The sequence below is a fragment of the Bombyx mori genome, chromosome 10, assembly GCF_030269925.1.
Source record: "Bombyx mori chromosome 10, ASM3026992v2".
NCBI classification, from domain to species: Eukaryota; Metazoa; Arthropoda; class Insecta; order Lepidoptera; family Bombycidae; genus Bombyx; species Bombyx mori.
Genome location: NC_085116.1, coordinates 5,345,059 through 5,368,608, shown reverse-complemented (window position 1 = coordinate 5,368,608; position 23,550 = coordinate 5,345,059). Strand labels below are relative to the sequence as shown.

The window sequence follows — 23,550 nt, the reverse complement described above, 5'->3', positions numbered from 1 at the left end:
AACATGCGTTTGATTATGGGAATATAGTAGGGTTGTCTGGCTGGGTGATGGGAGAGATATGCTCCGCACTAAACGCTTCACTTTCCCCCCCCCTTTGCCTTTTCATGAGTTCTGTCACATGCGAGGTTTGGATGCTGGTTGTTGAGCGACAGGAGGTTTTAGTCGGTTCAACTCCGACATGCCCCACCCTCCATCCCCAGTGGAGACCGGAAGTCTGGTCATTTCCTCCTGACAAAAAAGGGTAGTCTGGCTCAAAGATCTTCTGGTGTTATATAAATTGTTTGAAAATCGATGACGTCAGCGTGTAGCAACAGTCTGCAGCATACGAAAATATGTGTTAATGTTGCTGGCAGGTATCCAAATAGAGCCTCTGTCTGTCGATCGAAGTCCCCGGGTTACTATTGTTTGCCAAATTACTCTGGTTATATCAAATTTGAGTGTACATTATTACATACTATTTAGTTCATGTTCCATATCTAAGTACATTAAAACTTACAAAAAACTAGACTAAAATTCCTCTTTATGTAATGGTAACATTTTGTTGAGGAAAATGTAGTCAAGTATAATATAATAATAAAATTTTAAATCCCGCAAAATTACGAAATTAAGCAAATTGGCTCGAATTCGGGGTAAGTGGTAAAGGAGGCTGCCTTATATCACCGCCTCCTGGCCGAGCCCGTGCTGATCTACCTGTCCTGGTGAAACTGGAAAGGCCTCCGGGCCACAAGTAATACTTCCTTCCTTTCTAAAAAAATCGATTGTTAGCAAACATTAGACACTATTTTTAACGAAACTTTAATTTCCTCCTAAATTATGGTAGTCATTAAGTAAGTAAGTAAGGTTTATCGTCTCTAATCTTGCCTCGAAGTAACAACGGAAGAAAATAGTTTTCAACGAAATGCTAATTTAGCTACGCTAACCTTAAAAGTCACAATAAAACTTATTTTCGTAGATCTCTGTCCTTTCCAGTCACCGATAATGTGAATAATTAAAAATTATGAGAATAATCTGGAAGGTTTATGCATTACACTAATGTAACTATTAGAAAATTTAAAATATGTAGTCACAGTAAATTTTTCCCTCAAACCCTTTGTTGTAGCTATGTAGTTATATGTAAAGAAATAAACCATTTAAATATGAACATTTGAACCATTAACATATTATCCTTAATTTATTGTTTCGTTTATAATATTTAATTTCTTACTTAATTGATTATAAATAAAATAAATTTATTCTATATTAAGTATTATACCAAGCAAGCAAATTTTTTTTTTCGCATACCTACACCATTAGCAAATAATAGCTCTGTGTCATTCCTACTACTGAGACGAATCTAATGCTATTTATCTCGTATATTGAAGTCAACGGTTTATTCTGTAGTGTGTGCCAAAGAATTAAACACGAATATACGCTCAATAAACATGACTTGCCCCCGTCTGCGGGATTCGAACACCGGTGCATCGCTAGATACGAATGCATCAGACGTCTTATCTTTTAGGCCACGACGACTTCAAACAATACAAACAAAAGCAAAGTCGAAATTTTTAAATTATTTGTATGCATAGGTACATTAGAGAGACTATACAATAATACCTACATGGGCACGTACGTAGATATATGTCTGTCAGGAAATGGACATTGTTCTTCAACTAAACATCCAATTTAAGTTTAGACAATTCTTTTTCTAACCAGAACACCGAGAAATACATACAGACTATATCCATATACAAAAATATATATATTGCGGTAGAGGCGACATATCTATACATACATACATACATACAGACTAGACGCCTAGATAGACTTGACGCCTCTGCCGACATATATATATTTTCGGCAGAGGCGTCAAGTCTATATTCGGAAAATATGCTATAGTATATTGTCGAGCACTGTTTAGTTTCTGTTCGCTGTTGTTTGAAAAGTTAAAACTCTTCAAAACTGTTTCTATTGTGTACGTATTGACTTAAGTTGTTAACATTAAACATGTTTTTATTATTTTTTATTGCCCTTGTAGGCAGACGAGCATACGGCCCACCTGATGGTGAGTGGTTACCGTCGCCCATGCACTTCAGCAATGCCAGGGGCAGAGCCAAGCCGCTGCCTACTGTAAACGAAATTTTAATATTACCTTGAACTATAAAATAAATCAAATTATACTTTCCTCGGGCGTCCACAATGGTTTCTGAACATGCAGACTCTTAACTTATCAGTCACAGGATCGCTGTTTATATGACTAGTGATAAGAGTTTGATAACAAAAAATAGGTGAATATTTAAACATGAAATAACTGAAAGAACAACAAAGTAAATATATATTCTTTAAATACGACCTAGTGTTTTTTGTCTATACAAACATATTGTGTTTTCATGTCGTTATGTTTATTAATGTGATATCGAATACTGACCCGAAGTGTATGAAATTGTGATAACTTAAGTAAATTCTTTTTTTCCTCCAACGAAACAATCGAAATTCTTAGCTGAAACTTTGAAGTGGTCTTGAAAGAAACCGCGGTTCAACTTTATACTTTCTTCGAACATAGCACAATGCGGATCACTTTAGAAAACTGCGCTCTTTTCACAAGTATATAATATAATTTATAAACGCCTAGGAAACAAACAAAAAAAATAACACGGCTTTAACTTTTTTTTATTGCTTATATGGGTGGACGAGTTCACAGCCCACCTGCTGTTAAGTGGTTACTGGAGCCCATAGACATCTACAACGTAAATGCGCCACCCAACTTGAGATATAAGCTCTAAGGTCTCGAGTATAGTTACAGCGGCTGTCCCACCCTTCAAATCTAAACGCAGTACTGCTTCACGGCAGAAATAGGCAGGGCGGTGGCAGCTTCCCTCGCGGACTCACAAGAGGTCCTACCACCAGTGAAAAAATTTAATTAACTTGAAATCAAATAAATTTTGTACCGAATAAAGGTGCCTATATTTATTTAAAATATGACATTCCGGTATTCCCTATAACGCTGAAGCTCAAAACAGAAACGGCTGACTAATGACGGTAGTACGAACGCTAAGCACGCGATCAATAACTTCACAAAGTTTCAATTATAAACCAGTAATATCAAAGCATTCCAGGAATTTTATTAGTCGATCGTATACTGTAATTAGAATTTATCTGTATAATATGTATTTATCCATTGTTATTTACTTGGAGCTAATTGAATACTCTAGAAATATACTGGGGTAATTTCAATAATAAATTAGACATCGCTGTCGTTTTTTTGGCGGGAACGCGAGGAGTGAAGTTGTGTGATTTGTTTTATTTTGTCTATTTAGTGTTTCTTCGGGTTTAAATGTGTAATAATGGTGGTTTATTTAGTGTTTAATATCTGTGAAAGTGCACAAATATGGGAAAATGAAACAAAGCCGCTGGACGTAACTTCTCGGGATCCTCCAAAAAGCCCACTGAAAAAATCTTAGTAAATGACCACTATTTTACTGAGATTATATTTCATCCCATATCATCTCATTTAATTTCATCCCAGTTGATTAATGTCTCAAATTAATCATCTTCATTTCATTTCACTCCATAATATCATTTTTCATAAAAATATGAATATAGGTATAAATTAAAATAAGACATGACTTAAAGGTCTCAGTTACCAGGTCATAAAATCCCTTAAAAAAAACCATCGCTGTAGCTTAAATACAAAATGTTTCCCTTATTCAAATGTAGCAATTGTGTCTTACGTCGTTTTGATGTTGAATTACATATAACCAATAACAGATGGTATGTGTTAATCGTGCGGTACACGCAATATTCTCTTGTAATTTAGTGTAAACAGTAGTTCGCCCTTCCTTCGGGGATTTTAGTGGCAGATTCGCGACATTGTAACACGGGTTGAATACGAAAACAAGGTAACGCTTGCTACATTGTTATCGCTCAAATTATCTCCAAGCCTTCAGGCATTACAAACAAGCGCTATTACTTGTAATTATGAGCATCGATCTGGATGCTTGACAATGTATGTCAATTACACAATTGACTTTGTACGAAAAGTAAAATGAAATATAAATACTGGTGGTAGGACCTCTTGTGAGTCCGCACGGGTAGGTACCACCGCCCTGCCTATTTCTGCCGTGAAGCAGTAATGCGTTTCGGTTTGAAGGGTAGGGCAGCCGTTGTAACTATACTTGAGACCTTAGAACTTATATCTCAAGGTGGGTGGCGCATTTACGTTGTAGATGTCTATGGGCTCCAGTAACCACTTAACACCAGGTGGGCTGTGAGCTCGTCCACCCACTTAAGCAATAAAAAAAAAATACATTTTACAATCGAACGATTTCATAGTTCTCGAACATACGTAACTAGTGACCCATGTCCGGCTTTAAGGACTCGTTATTAGGGTCGAATGAATTTCGGGATTCGGAAGGAGAAGGCTGTCGGTCGAACGATTCGGCCCCACTCGTTTGTCGCAGGTGATAAACTAGTCTGGGTATCGTTTGTGATTGGATATCCTTCTGACAGACTTCGTTATTTATTCAGAAGTCGAGGTCTCTAGACTCATTCAAGCTTACAGCCCTTATCTCCGAGTTTTGTTCTCATTTATTTTGTGGAACTTATACATTTAATTTACTTTTGGTGTCGCTACGTTGGTTCTACGAGCTCGTCTTGATATTAGAAACAAATTTGAAATGAAAACTAACTTAAATTTAAAACTATTAAGTAAAATCAATATATTTTTAAAATAGTTACAGCTCAAGAACATAACTTTAACTTAGAATCTAGATGATTTGTGAAGATCTCAGAGTACTACTACATCAAGTTCATAAAATCATTGTATTGCCATCGATTGATATGTCTGCAGAAATTTATATTATCCAGGCGCTCGGAAGTTGAAGTACTAGTTGCTATTTCAGTTTGATTCTATACAAAGGAAAACCGTTCGATTTGTCGCCTGTTCTCGTCTTACGAAACTTTTGGTACCACTGGATCTACTGAAATACCGATTATCTGTTTGTTGAATACTTTTGAGTACTAGAAGGAATCTAAGGAAATTTTCGAGACGATTCTGATGGTTTGATGAGTCCTCAACGATAGTGAGCTTCGAATGAGATTAAAAAAGTGGAGGAAAAGTGAATTAAATTAATCCGTAACACACACTCAGTTATTACATAAATAATTTCGGTCAGCCTAATTTTAAAAAGTACGTAAAAAATTAAAAGCCACTTTTGTGTTTTTTCGTTTTACAGCTAAGCAATTTCTACAATTAATTTCAAAGTGCTTAGATTTACGTTCGGATCCGCTGCGAAATCAGTTGCAAATGCATGCGACGGGGCCGGGGTGGTTTCGTAAGTGTCAAGGTGGGCCGGGCCGTAGCGGGCGATTATAGGGTGGCTTGTTACGTAAGGTATGCGCAGAGCTTACTGAATCCGACCGTCAATGCACACCGTAGCGGCTATTGTACTCACAGTCCACTGAGATTCTCGCCGGAACTTCTCAGCGGGTCGAGTTTCCGATCCGGTTGTAGATTCTGCGAAGCACTGCTCTTGCTTGGGCCAGTGTTAGCAACGCTTCCAGTTTGAGCCTCGTGAGCACACCTACACGTTAGGGTGAAGCTAAACTAGCCTCTCAAGGCTATCAGCGAGGCTAGAAAAAAAAAAAGTACTCGATCTCACGGTTGTTCGCGTTTTAGTCTCGTTGTTCACGTTGCGTTGACGTAAGTCGATAAAATTCTAAAATAAAAAAGGCAATTTTTTTGAATACGTTTTTGATTCTTGTATGTGTACACAACAAACCATCGTAACTTAGATATATGTAATAAATGTTAAGAAAAACGGGACGTTGTGAAATCAATTTTTCTTCTTGGTTAAGAAGCGACCACGCAATGCTACTTTAGGGAATAATCCTGTCGAGTTCAAGGCTTTTGGGATCGTAAATAAGGGGGGGGGGGGGGCGAACCAGCCCCCGTCAAGGGTTTATGACTAGTCGCCTGTACATTTGGAAATAACGTCGCTTTGTAATGTTGTACCACGTACGTTACTAATTAAAAAATAAAAAAAATATTTACCGGATGCCTAAAAGCTGGTTTCAACGAAAACTAGTTGATGGTCAAATGATAAATGTTTACAGAGAAATAAAACTAGATAACATTTAAATTCGATTTGGACATTGTACGCTGATTGTGAATTTGTTCTTTGGTTAGGTTCTTTAATATTAACACGCTTTTATTAGTTGTATGTACGTACGTATGTTTGATAGTATGTAACGCAATATTTTATACGGATTTCAAGACGTCCGATTAACTTGAAAAGCTTGAACACGGCTCAAGGACCAATGACAGTATAACAATTTTAAAATAACTCCTATCTTCATTTATCCCAGGACTTCATATATACCTACCAGTATCAACAGGATTAAAAATGTAATTAATTGTAAACCGAACTGGTTTGCTATTTTACTGTGTTTTTTTTGTCTTTAAACTACATCTTATTTTTATCATATTGTTAGGTAAATTTTTTTTTTAGTTCGGATGGCGTTACATAAATATGTTACAATTATATTAAAATTAAAAATTAAATAATAATTTGCTTTTACAGCATTAGTGCACTAGTAAAAAAATAGGCTGTTCGTGTATTAAAATCGATATCCATTAATTAAAAACTAATTATTCGTTGTAATAAGAACTTCTTGTTCATTTAATATTAAATGCTGTACAGGTTGTGAGCATCACTTTGTGTTGCCATATTGATTATGCAAGTGTTCGAATACCTTTAACGTTTGTGATAGTTTTTACTATTAACATAGGTACTTGTAAATAAATTTGAAAAGGTCTTCTCTAGTTTCAATTTCAAAAATAGATCAAAGATAGTTTACCCTAACGTATATTATTGAACTTTATATTCAAATATGTAGTCTGAAACTCAAATCAACCTACAAGACAGGAATAAAAAATATTATAGCAAATCAACACTGTGATGTTCTATTATATTAGAAGATCGAAAAGTTTTTAAAAATGGTGACTTGCAATATCGCTTATCTGGGCCAGGCGCCCATTTAGTGGCGACGCTATAATTATGTGCCGAGATTCAGGGATGGATGGTATGGCGGCGGCATATATTGACCCAGTTCACCCGACTCCCATTCCCATGATGTGTCGAACTGTTTTAATTATGCAGCTACGTTAGAATCGAATAACGGCTCGAGTCAGGACCACCGATGTACCTATTGCCTTCAATACCTACTTAAAAACATTATGATTATATCTGTATATCTGTTGTGTGTTTTGAAAGTAACAATTGTACTACGTTTTTTTTCAGGATTATTTCGTATAAAAAGACAAAGGATCAATTGTGGAAATTCATAAAACGAGAAGAAAATAATTTGAATGGTGAAATATCTATTGAGGACTAGCTGACCCGGCAGACTTCGTAGTGCCTCAATCGATAAAATCGAGAGCTAAACTTTTCTATAAAATAAACTTAAAACAATCAAAAAGAATCCGTCCGACGGGGGACACATCAAAGGAGAAATAAAATTGTTATTTTTATTTAATTCCGAGCCATTTCATATTTATCTAATCCTTTTAAACCTTCTCTGGACTTCCACAAATAATTCAAGACCAAAATTAGCCAAATCGGTCCAGCCGTTCTCGAGTTTTAGTGAGACTAACGAACAGCAAATCATTTATATATATATAGATATCATAAAAATAACTAAGAGTCAAAGATTAGAATCGTATAGCTGAAACATTACAACAAGCATATTATGCTCTACAAATAATTCAAATGCATACTAAAATGTATTATCTAAATTAAGCAATCTGTTTAAATGCTTGACTCGTAAAAGCAGTATTTGTCGTTTGGCTATGGAAAATGAAATTGTAAATTTGGATGAAAGTAAAACTGAACAAGCGACAGTTGTCCCAGTTATCTTTAATTAACGATTTCTACGTACCGAAATGAAACGAAATCAATTTTATTAAAAACTCCGATCCGTCAGTCTGTCAGTTCGACACGCGACAGGCTTATGAAGAGATATACACAGGTTTAATCGCGGTCAAACAATTTAATTGAAGCACACGTTCTGGTTTACAGTCTCGTGTGTATCTATCCGTATCGCACGTGTGCTCGGTCAGAAAGGGTACTCCGGTGGCTTCTCGGTTAAATTAAATCCGGCTAAAAGGTAAACACGGTCAAAATTTTTCAGAGTTGAATACTTTTTATCCACACGAATAAATCAAATAGAAAGTTTGTTCATTGTAATTTCAAAATTATAGGTTTTACTAAATGCTTATGAGAAACTTAATACGGAGCTTATAGCCAAAAAAATAAAATAACTCAGCTCGATCGATGTTGACAGGACTTTCACTGGCAGATTTTAGAGATATTTTTTTTGATTCCGCTGCTAGTAAAATGAAGATCCATTAAATTGTAAACAATATTTGATTGGTGTAGGGATTGATAGAGTATTAATAAGTCGTTCATAACCGCGATAATTGTAAAGTATTCGAAGAAATCTGAAATAATAAAATGAAAATAATAAACGCCAGACGTAACCGCAAATGTAGCTTTAAATATATCTGCGACCGCGAAAATTGAAGTAAATAATAATTACTAAGAATATTAGACAATGCTATAGCAACTCGTGGTTGGGTTTAGCTGGTTGATATTAAAACGAATATCTGTTAACATAATTTTATGTTTCAATAGGGCAATAAAATCTTTCGTGACAAATACAGTAATCCCTCTTATAACACGGTACTTTTTGCATTTTCGCATTACGCGATTTCAGTTCCTCGTATAACACGGATATTCCCCCATATAACTCGGGGATTTCACACGGTAATTCCTATACTGTGAAATTAATAATGATGAATGATGATTTTACAGTTCATAATTAATTTGGCGTACCTTTGCGCGTTGTTTTGTTATAAAATTAAATTAAATTTATTTCTTAAATTTGTGTATATACATTTATACATTATTTGTACATAACGCGTATTATGGGATCATACAAGCTCGTTATGCGAGAATATTCTTATAAAGCGTTTCCTATAACTTGGAACCAATCTACCGCGTTAAAGGAGGAATTTTTTTTGCTTAGTTGGGTGGACGAGCTCACAGCCTACCTGGTGCTAAGTGGTTACTGGAGCCCATAGACATCCACAACGTAAATGCGCCACCCACCTTGAGATATAAGTTCTAAGGTCTCAGTATGGTTACAACGGCTGCCCCACCCTTCAAACCGAAACGCATTACTGCTTCACGGCAGAAACAAGCAGGGCGGTGGTACCTATCCGTGCGGACTCACAAGAGATCCTACCACCAGTAATTACGCAAATTATAATTTTGAGGGTTTGATTTTTGTTACACGATGCTATTCCTTCACCGTGGAAGTCAATCATGAACATTGACACGCCTGCGGGATTCGAATACCGTTGCATCGCTAGATACGAATGCACCGGACGTCTTATCCTTTAGGCCACGACGACTTCTTCTTTCTGTATTATATAAAATTAAAATAATTAAGCTGTCATAACATAAGTTTTGGTATATGATCCTGGTCTCACCCGCGCCCCAGTTTGCCGATCATCCGCCTGTCATTGTAGAATCCAGTCCCCGTTTTCCTAATTAAGGGAAGTCCTTTTATTTTTTTATTACTGTGCGCTGTGTCGCGTTAAGCGCCCTTTCTGCATAAAAATAATCATAATTTTCGTTTTTTGCCTAGTTATTGCGTAGTTTGGTGAATTAGGTAAGTAATGTCCAAACTGCTATTAAGACATCTATGACACCTGTGTCCGTGTCAGCTCTATGTCTCAAAGGGTAACGCCAATTGTTTGTGTAAAGACAAAATTTCACGTGTACTGAATTTATAAATTCATATTATACTTAACACGTCTTTTACTAATTGCAAAAAAATGAGAACTGCCTACGCGAGCCGTTAGGGTGTTGAATACATCAGACCATAAACTAGGTCAGCTCCGAAACCACCGCATTGCGTGTTAATACAAAAAAAAAAATCTCAAAAAGATGTGTACCAGGTATACGTGAAATGTTTCTGCCGAGGTTCACATAATTTATTTCTCGCCGCTTATTTATTTTCAAGAAGATAAAAAAGGTTTACTAAAATTTTTGTGCAAAAGATTGTTTTACCTGTACTTAATCGACTGTATTGAAACACGTTAACTGCTTTCTCATAATATATTTATGTTACCCATAACCCGAAAATAGTACGAAGGAACATATCAAGAGAAACCTAACTATTGGGCATCCGTTGTGGATTTATATTTTTTCGGACGTTCGCACTTTACTATTTGATAGAATATTCACGTCTGCTATTGAAAAATATATTCGCTGAAAGTTAAAAAGTTTTACGTGCATCGTGTTCGTGAATTCATGAATAAAACAAAAATGTACTTTTGATTTTAAAACAAAGTTACCGTTGCAGAGACTAGCGCATGGTTTACAAAGAGAATTATTCTACAGTGAGCTTCACGAAAAGAATTTGCGGCTCATTCCATTTCTCTGAATGACGCGGGCGTGACTATACAGCACTGAAGTTAACTAGGTGGCCAGATACAAGCGTACTCTCCAAGCGAATTAGATGATCCCTTTTACAGACCGACTGTGTCGAATAAGCTGAATTACCTTTTTAACTCAGCGCCATCGCTCCTTTTGACTATGAATAGATTCGACTTTATTTTACATTTATAAAACAATAGGAACTTACGTATAAAGTTTATTGTTTTTCTGTGTGAGTTTAGATGGGGAAAAGCATAATTGTCACTATCGGATTTCGTATGCTTCTTTAACCCTAATTTGGAAATTTTAGACGTAGGTAAGCACCGCCTATAAAAGACAAAGCGACTTGTTGAACCCTTATGTTCGCCTAACAGTTCTGGTTGAGCGGCAAGGTCTCTTGGACTAATTGTGATTTATAATATCATAGCACTAACTTTATATTTGCTAATCCGGGTTGGGTACGGATGCTCTGTGGCCGCGTGTCCAGATGCGACTAGTGAGTTCGTTCTAAGTAACCCCCTTCAGGAATAGTTTACGTGTCTCATAACATATACATAAGTAGACATAAAAGCAAAATCGTTGTTCTATGGCAGACAAGCTTGTGTTATTAAAAAAGACAATATGGAATCTGTAATTTTTCTGTCACGTTTTACAAGAAGAAATATCAATAAAATAAAATAAAAAAGTATTTCATAAAAAAAAAATAATCTTATTCTATTTTTTATTTTAGGTCTATTTTAGACTACAACCATTGATAACGATTGAACATCAGTTTTATTAAATTTTTCAACGCGTATGTGTGCGCCTATGTTTCAAAATGTTATTTTGTGACGAACTAAACAAAATATTGTGCAACGTAATCTTATTATTATGTTATCTAGTGACATTATCTGATATCTAGACAGTCAGACATTTTTATCAAAATAAACATATTTGAAAATTTCAAGTCCTAGTTTGTATAATAAATGAATTATAATAGACGATTCGTACAGATTTTCGAAAATTTCAGTATAGGGAAGAACGTGATTGTATGGGCAATACATCAGCAATCAGAAGTTGCACTAACAAATTAATATTCACAGTGGAAATCCTGCCAAATAGAATATACTAGCTGACCCGGCAGAGTTCGTAGTGCCTCAATCGATAGGATCAATCATTACATCAAAGGAAAAACAAAATTGTTATTTTTATTTAATTCCGAGCATTTTCATATTTATCTACCTTTTAAACCTTCTCTGGACTTCCACAAATAATTCAAGACCAAAATTAGCCAAATCGGTTCGGTCGTTCTCGAGTTTTAGCGAGACTAACGAACAGCAATTCATTTTTATATATAGAGATTTAATCTTCAAAAATAATTCATTACCATCCATCATGAGATGTTAAATTTATATTCCTTTTATTACATTATTTACAATCTCGTTACATTAAAAATTCTCAATGCATAACTTCAATAAATTCTCCGGCAGAGTAATTCGAAACGGTCTCGGCGCTCGAAAATTTCATACACAAACATTAGCTCGTTCCGTTCCTACACGATTAAGTTAAATCAGGATAACCGAGGGGGGAGGCAGACTTCCTGATATACTGCGTTGTAATTTCATTGTGAACTCCACTCTACGTTTGTTCGAAAATTGATTGAATTACCAGGCCACATCGCTCACCGCTCCGGTAATGAACGGGTGTTGAAGTTTTACTTTGTTCCCGCACGTGTTGCTTGCAGACGAGCGTCCCTATGTATCAAAGGTCAGCTATAAATAACGAGTCATAAATAGTGCTATACCAGTCCAGTCGTTATCCCGGTGTGTCTCCGCCCAGTTTTGTATCTGTCTTTCATAGATGCAGTTTTACCAACCGACTTGTTTTTTATCTGTCAGTTTATAAAGATTAATAAATAATTTAATTGTTGTCACTGAAGATAATAAATACACGAGCGGATTGATAAGCTCGTGTGCCGGCGACTAAATTTTAATTGGTGTTGATTGTTAGTGAATCACGGTTCTCGTGTTAATGTGATATTACCGTGTTCATTCGTTCGCTGTTCCAATGAAAGCACTACAGTCTGTCTGTCTTCATTAAATATTACAGTATGTTCATCAAGGATGCTCACAAATGATCCTAATCGCATCTAGTCATAGAATTTATTTTTATTAAATTGCATTGTAGCGACCTACATTTTAACCTTTATTGGTTTTTTTATTCCGGCCGTTGCAACGGTCCGTATGACGACGGGCAAAATTGAAAAATGACAGTTTATTACCCGATAACTGGATCGGAACGATATCTTAAATTGTGGCATTAATATTGCAGTTCATGATCGATAACGCTGCCGACTTGACTAATTGAATACCTACCATTCGTCCAGTCGTGACCAGTCATAATTCTCACAGTAATGTCTTTGTGAAACGAAAGTTCAGATAATTTTAAACGCCAACAAACTGTTCTTAGTTTGTCCGTTACGGATTTCGAAATGCTTTAAATAAAATACCAAAATACGTAAGGTACCCGAACATTATGATTTAATGTTGTTTCTTCAAAAACATCACCTAAATGATGTTAACGCAAGAGCATATTCTGTAGGTAGCGTACCCTCCACGCAGGGCAGACCTTTGTGGGTGAACCTGCCCTGTATCCATATAAATTGAATAATAGCTAGCTCGCCACAACTAAGTGGATTCTACTTTGCTTTAGGTACGTCGCTTAGTGTTCAATCCGATTTTATGAAAGCCGACCTCGGAGCCTTTTTGGACCAGATATTATGTACCCTTTGTAAGTGATAATGTTTCACTTAAAGTAACTTGCCTAATATTACTTTTTGACTTAACCCAACAGAAATACATTGGAGACAAAATGTAGGTTAGTCGTTAAATTTGATCTTATAACTAATGTTGTTTCTCTCATTTGAATCTTCTACAGCGTAAATAAATAAAGTTATCTGACGACTCGAATCTCGTGAAAATAAAATTAAATGAGAAGTACTTATGAATTAGTATGGAAGTGTCTTAATTAAGCTCGTTCGGAGAATAAAGCAAACAGTTCTATTTTAGAAGATATACCCGTGAAAATGATTATAGATATAAGGTAATTTCAAATTGAAAATTTCATTAATTCCGTACTAAACAATATTCGCGTTGTCTGTGTTAACGACTTCTACGATAACAAACATCTTATGATAAGATTGTACCTGTCAAAGCGCTTGAAATTATACTCTTTGGCAGATCGAGGCGGTGCGCTCTGTATTCGCAGACTGAAACGCCACCGAGGGCGTTTCACCTTTCGTTTGACACAAGTGTTCAATGGTCATGGATGTGTCGCCCGGAGGAAGCCAACAGTCGGTGCCACCACTGTGACTGAGACGTGGTAATGATTGGGCACACACTCGTGTACTGTCCCGTGTGGCCGTGTCCTCGTCTCGCAAATACGATGGGACTTGTTGCCACCGACCATCGTGGTTACGATGTTCGGCAGCGACATTTCCTGGAAAGCGATGCTTGACTTCTGCGAGTCCTCTCCCTCTCCGCAACTGTTCATTGCCGCCGAGCCGGGGGTCCGAGAAAAGCTTTCGCCTGTATCCGACCCCTGCAGGAGGCGTTCTCCCCTCCGGTGAAGGTTTACGGGCGACCTGAGGGAACGAGGGCTCGCGACGCACTACCAGCACTCGAACACTCCATAATATGACAGCTACGGAACCGCTGTAGAAGAGCCGTGTATGCGTTCAGGTGTCAAATGTTTTGATCTATAATAGGCGTTCGGTTCGCAAAACAAAACTGCGCAAGCAAATCTTGTTTCCTATTATCTTACCTTATAAAAAATAACGTATTTGACTGAAAATTTATTTCTTTTATTATTTAGAACTGAGATACACACACACATATTCATAAAAAGTTTTATTTGCAGGCGCAGAGCGACGATGACGACGTCGGGCCTGACGATGTCAACGTTGCCGTCGAAGGTGGCTTCATGGATGAATTCTTCAGTGAGGTAAGTCATTTTTGATATCGAAGACCGTCCTCCGACCCAAATAAAACTGACCAGCGTTACTCATGAACATAAATAATTATAGAAGCACATCTCGATCTACCGCTGCCTACTGCCAAGGATACGTTCTTAATGCTTCGCGCACAAAGCGTGTGCCCATGCTTCGACATCCCGCAATTCAAGCAAAACTTCATGCCTTAAGATGAACGCGGTCTGCGGTTTTAGTCCGTTCTAATAGAAGACGGTCACGTTTTGCTGTAGCTAACGCTAATTGTATGTAAAATATAGATTTTTCTAAACTACGTTGATGCCGCTATACCAGAAACCTTCCAACCTTCCAATCAAATTTCATCATAATGAGAATTGTTTAGGTTATATTAAATTTCTCATATAACCTTTCGACCCCTAATTATTAATTTTACTTCATATAGGGATACAATTTTGAAAAGCAAGATGTACGTATGTATACCTTTATTTCTGACCAGAAGGCCAGAAGATACAGAAATTTTGTAGCTCTGATTTTAAAAGTGACTGGAAATATAATTTTAACCATTTTTTTAATCCCCTTAATAAGAGGCATGAATTGCCAAACGTTTAAGTTTATAGCCCCAATGATTTAGATTCTGCGTTAATTAATCAGTCAGTCTGAACAAAACAATTATATTATGTTTAAATAAAAGTATTTCTTTGCCCTGGTTGAAAATTAATTTAAAACACGTCATCTTCAAATGCCGTTCCATCTTACTATTGTTCTCACATAGCCGTTTTCAGACATCCAGGAAACATAAAAAAGGAAAAACATACAAATAAAAGGCCGTATTTTTAAAGACTCTTATAAAATATTTATATCGATCTAGTCCTGGAGAAAGTAAAACAGGAATCCGAAATTTAGATTTTGAAATGATCATGGTCATGATAAATTAGGATTTTAAATTAAATTTTAAGTTAAAATTTAATTCTCAGTGGGAACTGTAACTGTTTTTCATAAAGCAATATATTATTTAAATCAATTCAAAGCTTTCAAAAAGAATTCGATGTTCATAATGTCTCAAGAACGCGAAACAATGAAACCACGAAAAATATATTATATTGCATTCCTACAATACAATATTTAATACCTTATTTAAAAAAAACATGAAAAAAGGGTCCGTGTCCGAAACTTCGTAATTCAACAGCTACCTGAATATTTCGTAAGGCACATAAACGTATTCTGAATAATGATTTAATTAGTTGATCCTTCGGGATGAGCGAAAGTTATAATGGAAATTAAGTAAGCTTAATTAAAATATCATATTAATTCGTTTTTGTACATTAAAATTTCTAATGGTGTACAATTACAATTACTTGTTCTGTCGTATGTATTATAAAAAATTCAATTCTGAACAACAAATTCTGCCCCAACGCTGTTTTATTATATTTATTAGACATAAGACATGAATTAGGGAAATGTCCGGAATTAGAACATTACATAAATGAAAGAGCTTTTTATACGAATTAAGTAGATTTCGTGATTTTCTCGTTCTCGGAATAGTTCTTTTTATCTTACTGAATAATGAAGTTACGATATTAATATAAATGTGGGCGGAATGAACCGTTCGTCTGATCCTTATATCAGCTTTATAGTAAAATGCGTGGGTAAACTCGTTATTGCGAACTATATTAATGTATATTTAGGCACCAAAGTTATAATGCTGGGGAATTCAATCGATAGGGTTTTCGTATACTGTAAATGATTGGAGTACTATTGTCAAATTTAATTAATTCTTATTACTAGAGGTCCCGCAGTAGTCGAAATTCGACTATAATTAATTGGAATTGTAAGTTCTTACACTCTTATGATTGTATTTTATACCTCTATAATCACAATTTCGCCAAGGCTACACTATAAAAAAATATTAACAAAGACAAACAATATTTAATCTATTCTCAATTTGACAACAGACGTCAAGAACAAAAGTTTGACAATAAATAGTATGCATGCGTGTGTGCGTCAAATACATGGTATGTAGTGTGTGTAATGTTTTCTTTATTGATTTAATGTATCTTTTATGCATAATAAAAAAAAATATTAGCATTGTGCACTTCTTCTCTATATTCTCTATAAGTGTGGGAAATTTCATACTCCTCCGTCCGCGCAATTTTCGTAAAAAGGGATACAAAGTTTTTGCTTCACGTATTAATATATAGATTTATATACTTTATCTTATGACATTCTGTCATGAATTAGACAAAAAAAATATAGTTCATAAATACATTTTTCAAATTATCAATTTTATCATCATCATTGTTTTACAATTTATCATTGAGATCATGGGACCCGCCGACCTGGATCTCTGTTTTGTTTACAACAAAATAATGAAATATCTTTGATCCTATCGAAATCGACTAGGACATAGCCTCTCCGGGGCAGTGTCTGTGGTCTTCGTAGGTTGAGTATTTTAATTTCTATGGTCCAGTAGTCGCATTTCCTCCTTTGCACAGTATCTGGAGACTGGATCAGGTGTAAAGCTTAGCTTGCCCCGTGCATGTGCCTCCGCAACACTGGTACACTCTTTCGTTAGTCCGGATTATTATATAACTCCCAATGATTGTGATCAAGACTGGGAGTTTATCGCTTATATTGATCATCCTGTGGAATGTACGCTAAAAAGTTTAGTTCAGACATTAGCCCACCAATCGATTATAGGCTTACTAAAGGCGTTTCTGCATTTTTGTTGACCACTTTATCTCACCTACTTCGTTTGCATTTTAACCACTATTCAGTTCCGCAGAGGGATTATTTTGCTGTTGCTATCCGGCTCGTTTATAGTTGCCATGCATTCTGTGACGTCGGCTTATAGTTATTTTCAACTGATGCCAGATCTTCGATTGTCACTCGTCTATCAGAGAAATTGTAAATATTTCTGATCCTGCTTGAAATTCTTTCATCGTAAGAAAATATATAGAATCAAGCTTTTGTGACTGTTGAGTGTTATCTGATAAGTGATCGTTACACAGAGTGCTATCTCAGCCTTAGCAGCTACATACTTGAATTGATACTTTAGTTTTAAATTAAACAGGATCGCATATTTTCTAGTAACATTTTTCATTTAACATATAGCCATAAAAATGTTAGATCCGACCTATTTTCCCTTAACAGAGATTTATCGCCAGATTTGGCTCCAGTTCAGCGGATTAAATCGGACCAAGTTTTCGAGGAGATTTTTATTTTACATTGCAATCGTAAAATCTTTGTTACGATGTTGACACGGAAAAAAAGCCTTTAAAGGAAAAAGTAATCTTTGTAATGTTGAAAACAAAGCGAACGTCATCGTTAGAATGTACGAGTTTTTCAATCTACCTCTATATATGTAGTTGCACAAAGTTTTCACTGTTTGCAACGTCCATATTGTCCGCTGTTATGTTTTATCTGGTACAGCACTGGTACTAGTATGAAACTAGTACAATATAATTATACTAATAGAACAGTTCATTTGGTAGTTGTCTAGTAAAAGAACGATTATTCTTTTATTTTCTACCATTATTTTTTTTATATTAATCTCACACATCAAATACTAGTTTTTGAGACCATATTTTAGGTATTAATAGAACAGTTAAATACCTATTTTAAAGGTAATTTTCGTGTTTTTTCTTCATTTATATGATGTAAGAGGAAACATCTTTTAATTATGAATAAAACTTGTTGGTTGTTAAAAGTGTATAACAGAAATGAAACAAAATTCTTCAGAAAAAGTGGAACTTTGTCGCTAACTTCGCTAAAGCAAACTGGAAATATGGGCGAAAGTTTTAAATTAAGTACTATATAACAAACTTTGGTACTTACTTTCTATGTACCATTCTTCTGTTGTTTGATTGCGCCTTTGTACAGATGTACGCCTTGTACTTTGTCTTACAAAAAATGTGTACTGAAAGACGTTCTAAATATAATAAAACAAAAGGTCAGAAGTCTCTTGAATACAAAATCCTAGAAAAGGGATCCTGGAAAAAATCCTTGAAGGGCTCTTTAAAAGTTTCTATTTAAGGTGCAAATTTATAAAGGAAAGGTAGACCCTAGACACACAATAAAGCGATATTCAAATTGAAATGTATGCGGTAAGCGCGAAGCTCGTGTCTACATTTTCCATTTCGCTTAGACGATCCAAGTTAATCTATACTTGATCCACGGTGACCGGCCACTGCGAGTCATACCCCCTGAAACGTAATATTATATTCATAAACCGAATGATTGATTGATATTTATTCATCGAATTGTGTAGTTTCAGCTCAGGCAATTTTGGAATAATGTCGATGAAATAGGAATCGATTCGATAAACACTTGTACAAATTGAATGAAATTTATATCATGATGAAGGTAGATCAATGTTTAAAATAAACATTTCCATCCCTACGAACGTTAATGGAATGAATGATTTAAAAAATCAATCTCTTGTGTGTACTTTCAAAAGAATCTGTTTACCACTCAAAGGAAACCCGCGATGTTATGTAAATCGTACATATTTTATATGTACTTGACTCATATAATTACAATTTTATATAAATGAAAGTCTCCTACCCGTATATTTTACATTAACAAAGATCGATCTTTGACCCTTTTTTTTTATTGCTAAGATGGGTGGACGAGCTCACAACCCACCTGGTGTTAAGTGGTTACTGGAGCCCATAGACATCACGCAAATGCGCCACCCACCTTGAGATATAAGTTCTAAGGTCTCAAGTATAGTTACAACGGCTGCCCCACCCTTCAAACCGAAACGCATTACTGTTTCACGGCAGAAATAGGCAGGATGGTGGTACCTACCCGTGCGGACTCACGAGAGGTCCTACCACCAGTAAAACCCTGTTAACAATGCAGTCAATCATCATGTAATAGCTTTGCGGAAATTATGGGAACCTCATTCATTATTAGAACACGATGCGAACTGCTTCGGACTGGTAATTAGTGGTTGATTTGACGAAGGACTATCTTATTGCCAAATTAATTCATTCGTTGAAAGGGAAACAAATTGATTTAAATAGTCCTAATCATAATAGTAGGTAAACTTCAAAGATTTTAATTTACCGATGACCTTATCAATTAATGCAACATTTTTGAAATAAATTTATGATTCATATTTCGAAGCTATTAAATAAATTGTAAACACAGAACCAATTGTAAAAAATGATTATTTAGATAACACGCTTCGATAAACGTATATTATCAGTTATAAAAACAAACGTAGAAATGTAACATTACAAAAAATATATTGAGAACCACAAAAAACTTTCATTAATAATGATGAAAAACGACGTAGGTACATCATCTCGTCTGCTCACAATTCGTTGCTCGAATTTTTCATACGTTTCCATTTAATCCGGCTCTCAGCTCGCGACAGCCATAAATATTCAGGTTGCGCTTCGTATTCATCGTAATCGTGCAATTCATTTACATGATATTATTTATTGCGCGTGTGTGTGTGTGTGTGTGTGTGTGTGTGTGTGCGTGTGCGTGTGCGTGTGCGTGTGCGTGTGCGTGTGCGTGTGCGTGTGCGTGTGCGTGTGCGTGTGCGTGTGTGTGTGTGTGTGTGTACTGAACGTGTTTCAGTCGTCGGAGGCTGACAGCGAGAAGTGGAGACTGGTAAACTACCGCCGACCGCGTCGTCTCCGGGGGATTTGCTTGCGTCATTCAAAACTATGACATCAGCCCAGACATTTATATATGACGATGAGCATGTATTAAGCAAAACGAATGTGACTCGTACGGAAAATGTGTAATGAAATCAAACGTACTTATTTTTATAGAAATACTAGCGACCCGCCCTCGCTTCGCTTCGGAAACTGTAATTTATCATTGATTTCTCCACTATTTAATGGATGTTATTATACATATAAACCGACCTCTTCAATCACTCTATCTATTAAAAAAAACCGCATCAAAATCCGTTGCGTAGTTTTAAAGATTTGCGCATACATATGGATATCGGGACAGAGAAAGCGACTTTGTTTTATACTATGTAGTGATTCATAGCATTCGAATTATTAAGCATACAATTTAAAAAAAATATCTGATTTTTAAATATGTATGCTTAATCTCTGTGATAAGTTTTATGATAAAATGTACAATGGATATTGTATTCGAGGGGAACTCTTAGATAACATTATGTACCCTTGGGCCTTGGACTATGCTGAGAACCGGTAACAAGGAACTTCCGTAGCTTGCGGGCCAAGTGTACTATTGTCATTTTCCATCGCACACCTTCACACAATAGGTACTTTTAAATAAATGTATATTTCTGAAAAGGGGAATTTTGTTTAATAGATATTATTGGACTTGTATAGGTAATACGAGCATGTATTTTTTTGTGTAAATTGTTCCGTAAATTCGAAATCAATATTATTTACAGAATTAATTTGCATATGCTAAAGTGTTGCAACGGATCTAAATGGGTTGCAGCTCTAGGGAATATTGGCGAAACACATCTGCGGGATTGTCTGTTCGTAAATTAATCTTGTATGTAATCTTCTAGTTTAACTGTATTCACACTTTAATAGAAAGCAAATTCTGGGCTATTTCTGAAGTATTCATATCTTAAAAGGGAATATTGAGACGATAAAATTAGAATTTCTTTGAAGTTATCCCTCAAGTATTTCCTTTTATGCGTATGTTATAAATAGCACAATTTTCCTTTTGGAGTACAAAAATAAATTCGACGGCGGCAGAGTTCTATAGTATTTTTTATTGCAATAGGCAATAAACGTGACCGCGACGAACACCGGAGACCACCTGATAATGATACTTGACCCACCTTGAGATATGACATCGGTGTTTCAAAGTTACTCTTTGAAAACTCTTTGCCTCTCTCTCTCTCTCTCGTTTTCTCTTGAAAACTCTCGCCCTTCAAACCAGACCCTGTGATTGTTTGGCTGCAGAAATTGTCGTTTTTAAATGCCACAGAATGTAATATTATATATAAAATAATACATAAAACGAATACTGCTTATATTACTAAAGTACTGGTGGTAGGACGTCTTGTGAGTCCGCACGGGTAGGTACCACCGCCCTGCCTATTTCTGACGTGAAGCAGTAATGCGTTTCGGCTTGAAGGGTGGGGCAGTCGTTGTAACTATACTGAGACCTTAGAGCTTATATCTCAAGGTGGATGACGCATTTGCGTTGTAGATGTCTATGGGCTCCAGTAACCACTTAGCACCAGGTGGGCTGTGAGCTCGTCCATCCATCTAAGCAATAAAAAAAAGAAGGAAAAACATTTGCTAACCTTAAATATTCGAATTCACCCTTTAATGTAACGTTGTACCAAGAAGCAACTTTAACAAGTGCTAAAGCAATGTCTCTTTAATTACGACAATAGTAATATTGATTTGCTTGACATTTTGTTGGTAAGTATTATACGTTTGGGTTTTGTACTATTTGATAATTAAGTCATGTACCAAAACTCGAGATAGGTTCTATAAAGTAATAGGTATATTCATTTATTAAGATTATGAGTGAACTAGCGACCCGCCCTCGCTTCGCTTCGGAAACTGTAATTTATTATTGATTTCTTCACTATTTAATGGATGTTATTATACATATATACGTTTCTCTTCAATCACTCTATCCATTAAAAAAAACCGCATCAAAATCCGTTGCGTAGTTTTAAAGATTTAAGCATAAATAGGGGTATATAGGGACAGAGAAAGCGATATAGTTTTATACTATGTAGTGATGTGCCTCACACATTTTCAGCCACAATCAGCTACTTTAGTCATCGCAGCGAAGACGAACTCTCTCATTAGTAACTGGACACGGTCGTGATGCTAACGATGTATAGTAATAACAAGAGGCGTCAGTTATTGAACTTAATTCAGAAACGTTAACTAGTATTAATCTCGTAACCGATCCGTCCGTTTATCGGCTAGCAGGCCGATAGCCTTTATCGAAGTAATCTGATTAATTGGTGAGTCACATGAATTGTCACACGAGCCGAAAGCGACCGTATACTATCGATTCGTGCTTACCGTCCGTGAACTTCACATTCGCCAATAGATAGATACGCTTTGTTAGGTAACGGGTAATGCAGACTACTGTCCGCCTTTAAATAGTTTATTGCTCCCGTGTCATAATTCCTAGATGGCTATACGAATGGTTTATGAGCGACCTATATTCGTCGGCTTGTACTGGTTTCATGAATTTGTTACGATCATATCCTTGACATTAACGTACTGTTTCTGTTGTACAACTACGTAAGGTATTGTTGTATTAAATTCACGCCTTATGTCATTGTATTTCATATTTTATGCGCATTTCAGAATATAGCTCCAGCGCTACAAATGCTCAATAGTTTTCTAACACTTTACGGAATATTTATCAGTAAATTAGTTTGAAAGCGCTATGCTTGCAAAAACTAATGTGGGTATTATTTTCTTTGTGCGACACTTCACATAAATCATAGTACACGCTTTTATAAAAGCACATTCATATGAACTTATTTTATTAGATTACATTTTAGATGTCGTCACGAGGTGATTTCAAGTAAATAAGTTATTGCTGTATTTACATAACATTTAGGTACTCGTAATTTTTTTTAATGGGCCGTGCTCATTTACGATATCGCGATTTTGTGTTGGTTTGGAATGTTAAATGTGAGAGAAACAGAGCAGCGTTTGTTCTGCGGTTGGAGTTCTGCCAGAGATCCTTTAAACCGGCTTTAACTTTGGGTGGAGCCCGGGATCAGCGGTCGCACGGGCTGGGTGCTTTCAACCACAGACAGCTCCGCTAGCAAAATTTTGCATTTAAGCAATCTGTTTCGCATTGAACGTAAACTTAAATGCGGAAATAAGCTCCAAACACGTGACGTCACTAAATTTATTAATTATGGAGTGGTAAGACATGACGTTGGAAATATGCTTCACATAATTGATATCAAAGTTATTAATAAAGTTATTACCATCCTTCAAATGTGTAGCGAAGTATTTTCTTATTACTTGGACGTTGACAGCGGTCATTTTTCCCCCGTTTCTTCAAACACGCAAGTGAACTTCCCTTCTCCGCGTTTTCCTAGTGATATGACATTAATCATCTATCAATCCTTCTCCCCGAAAGTTTGAAAATGTA

The 23,550-nt window shown here is 35.9% G+C and overlaps 1 protein-coding gene across 7 annotated transcripts in view; it reads left to right on the top strand.

Annotated features, from left to right (window-relative positions):
• The window catches only part of LOC101737218 (syntaxin-1A), a 62,192-nt gene that overhangs the window by 7,044 nt on the left and 31,598 nt on the right, over nucleotides 1–23,550 (top strand). For all 7 annotated transcript variants that reach the window (XM_038013148.2, XM_021350754.3, XM_012694020.4 and 4 more), the window contains exon 2: nucleotides 14,379–14,462. In XM_038013148.2, the coding sequence (XP_037869076.1) occupies nucleotides 14,379–14,462 (84 nt within the window). The remainder of the gene's footprint in view (nucleotides 1–14,378; nucleotides 14,463–23,550) is intronic.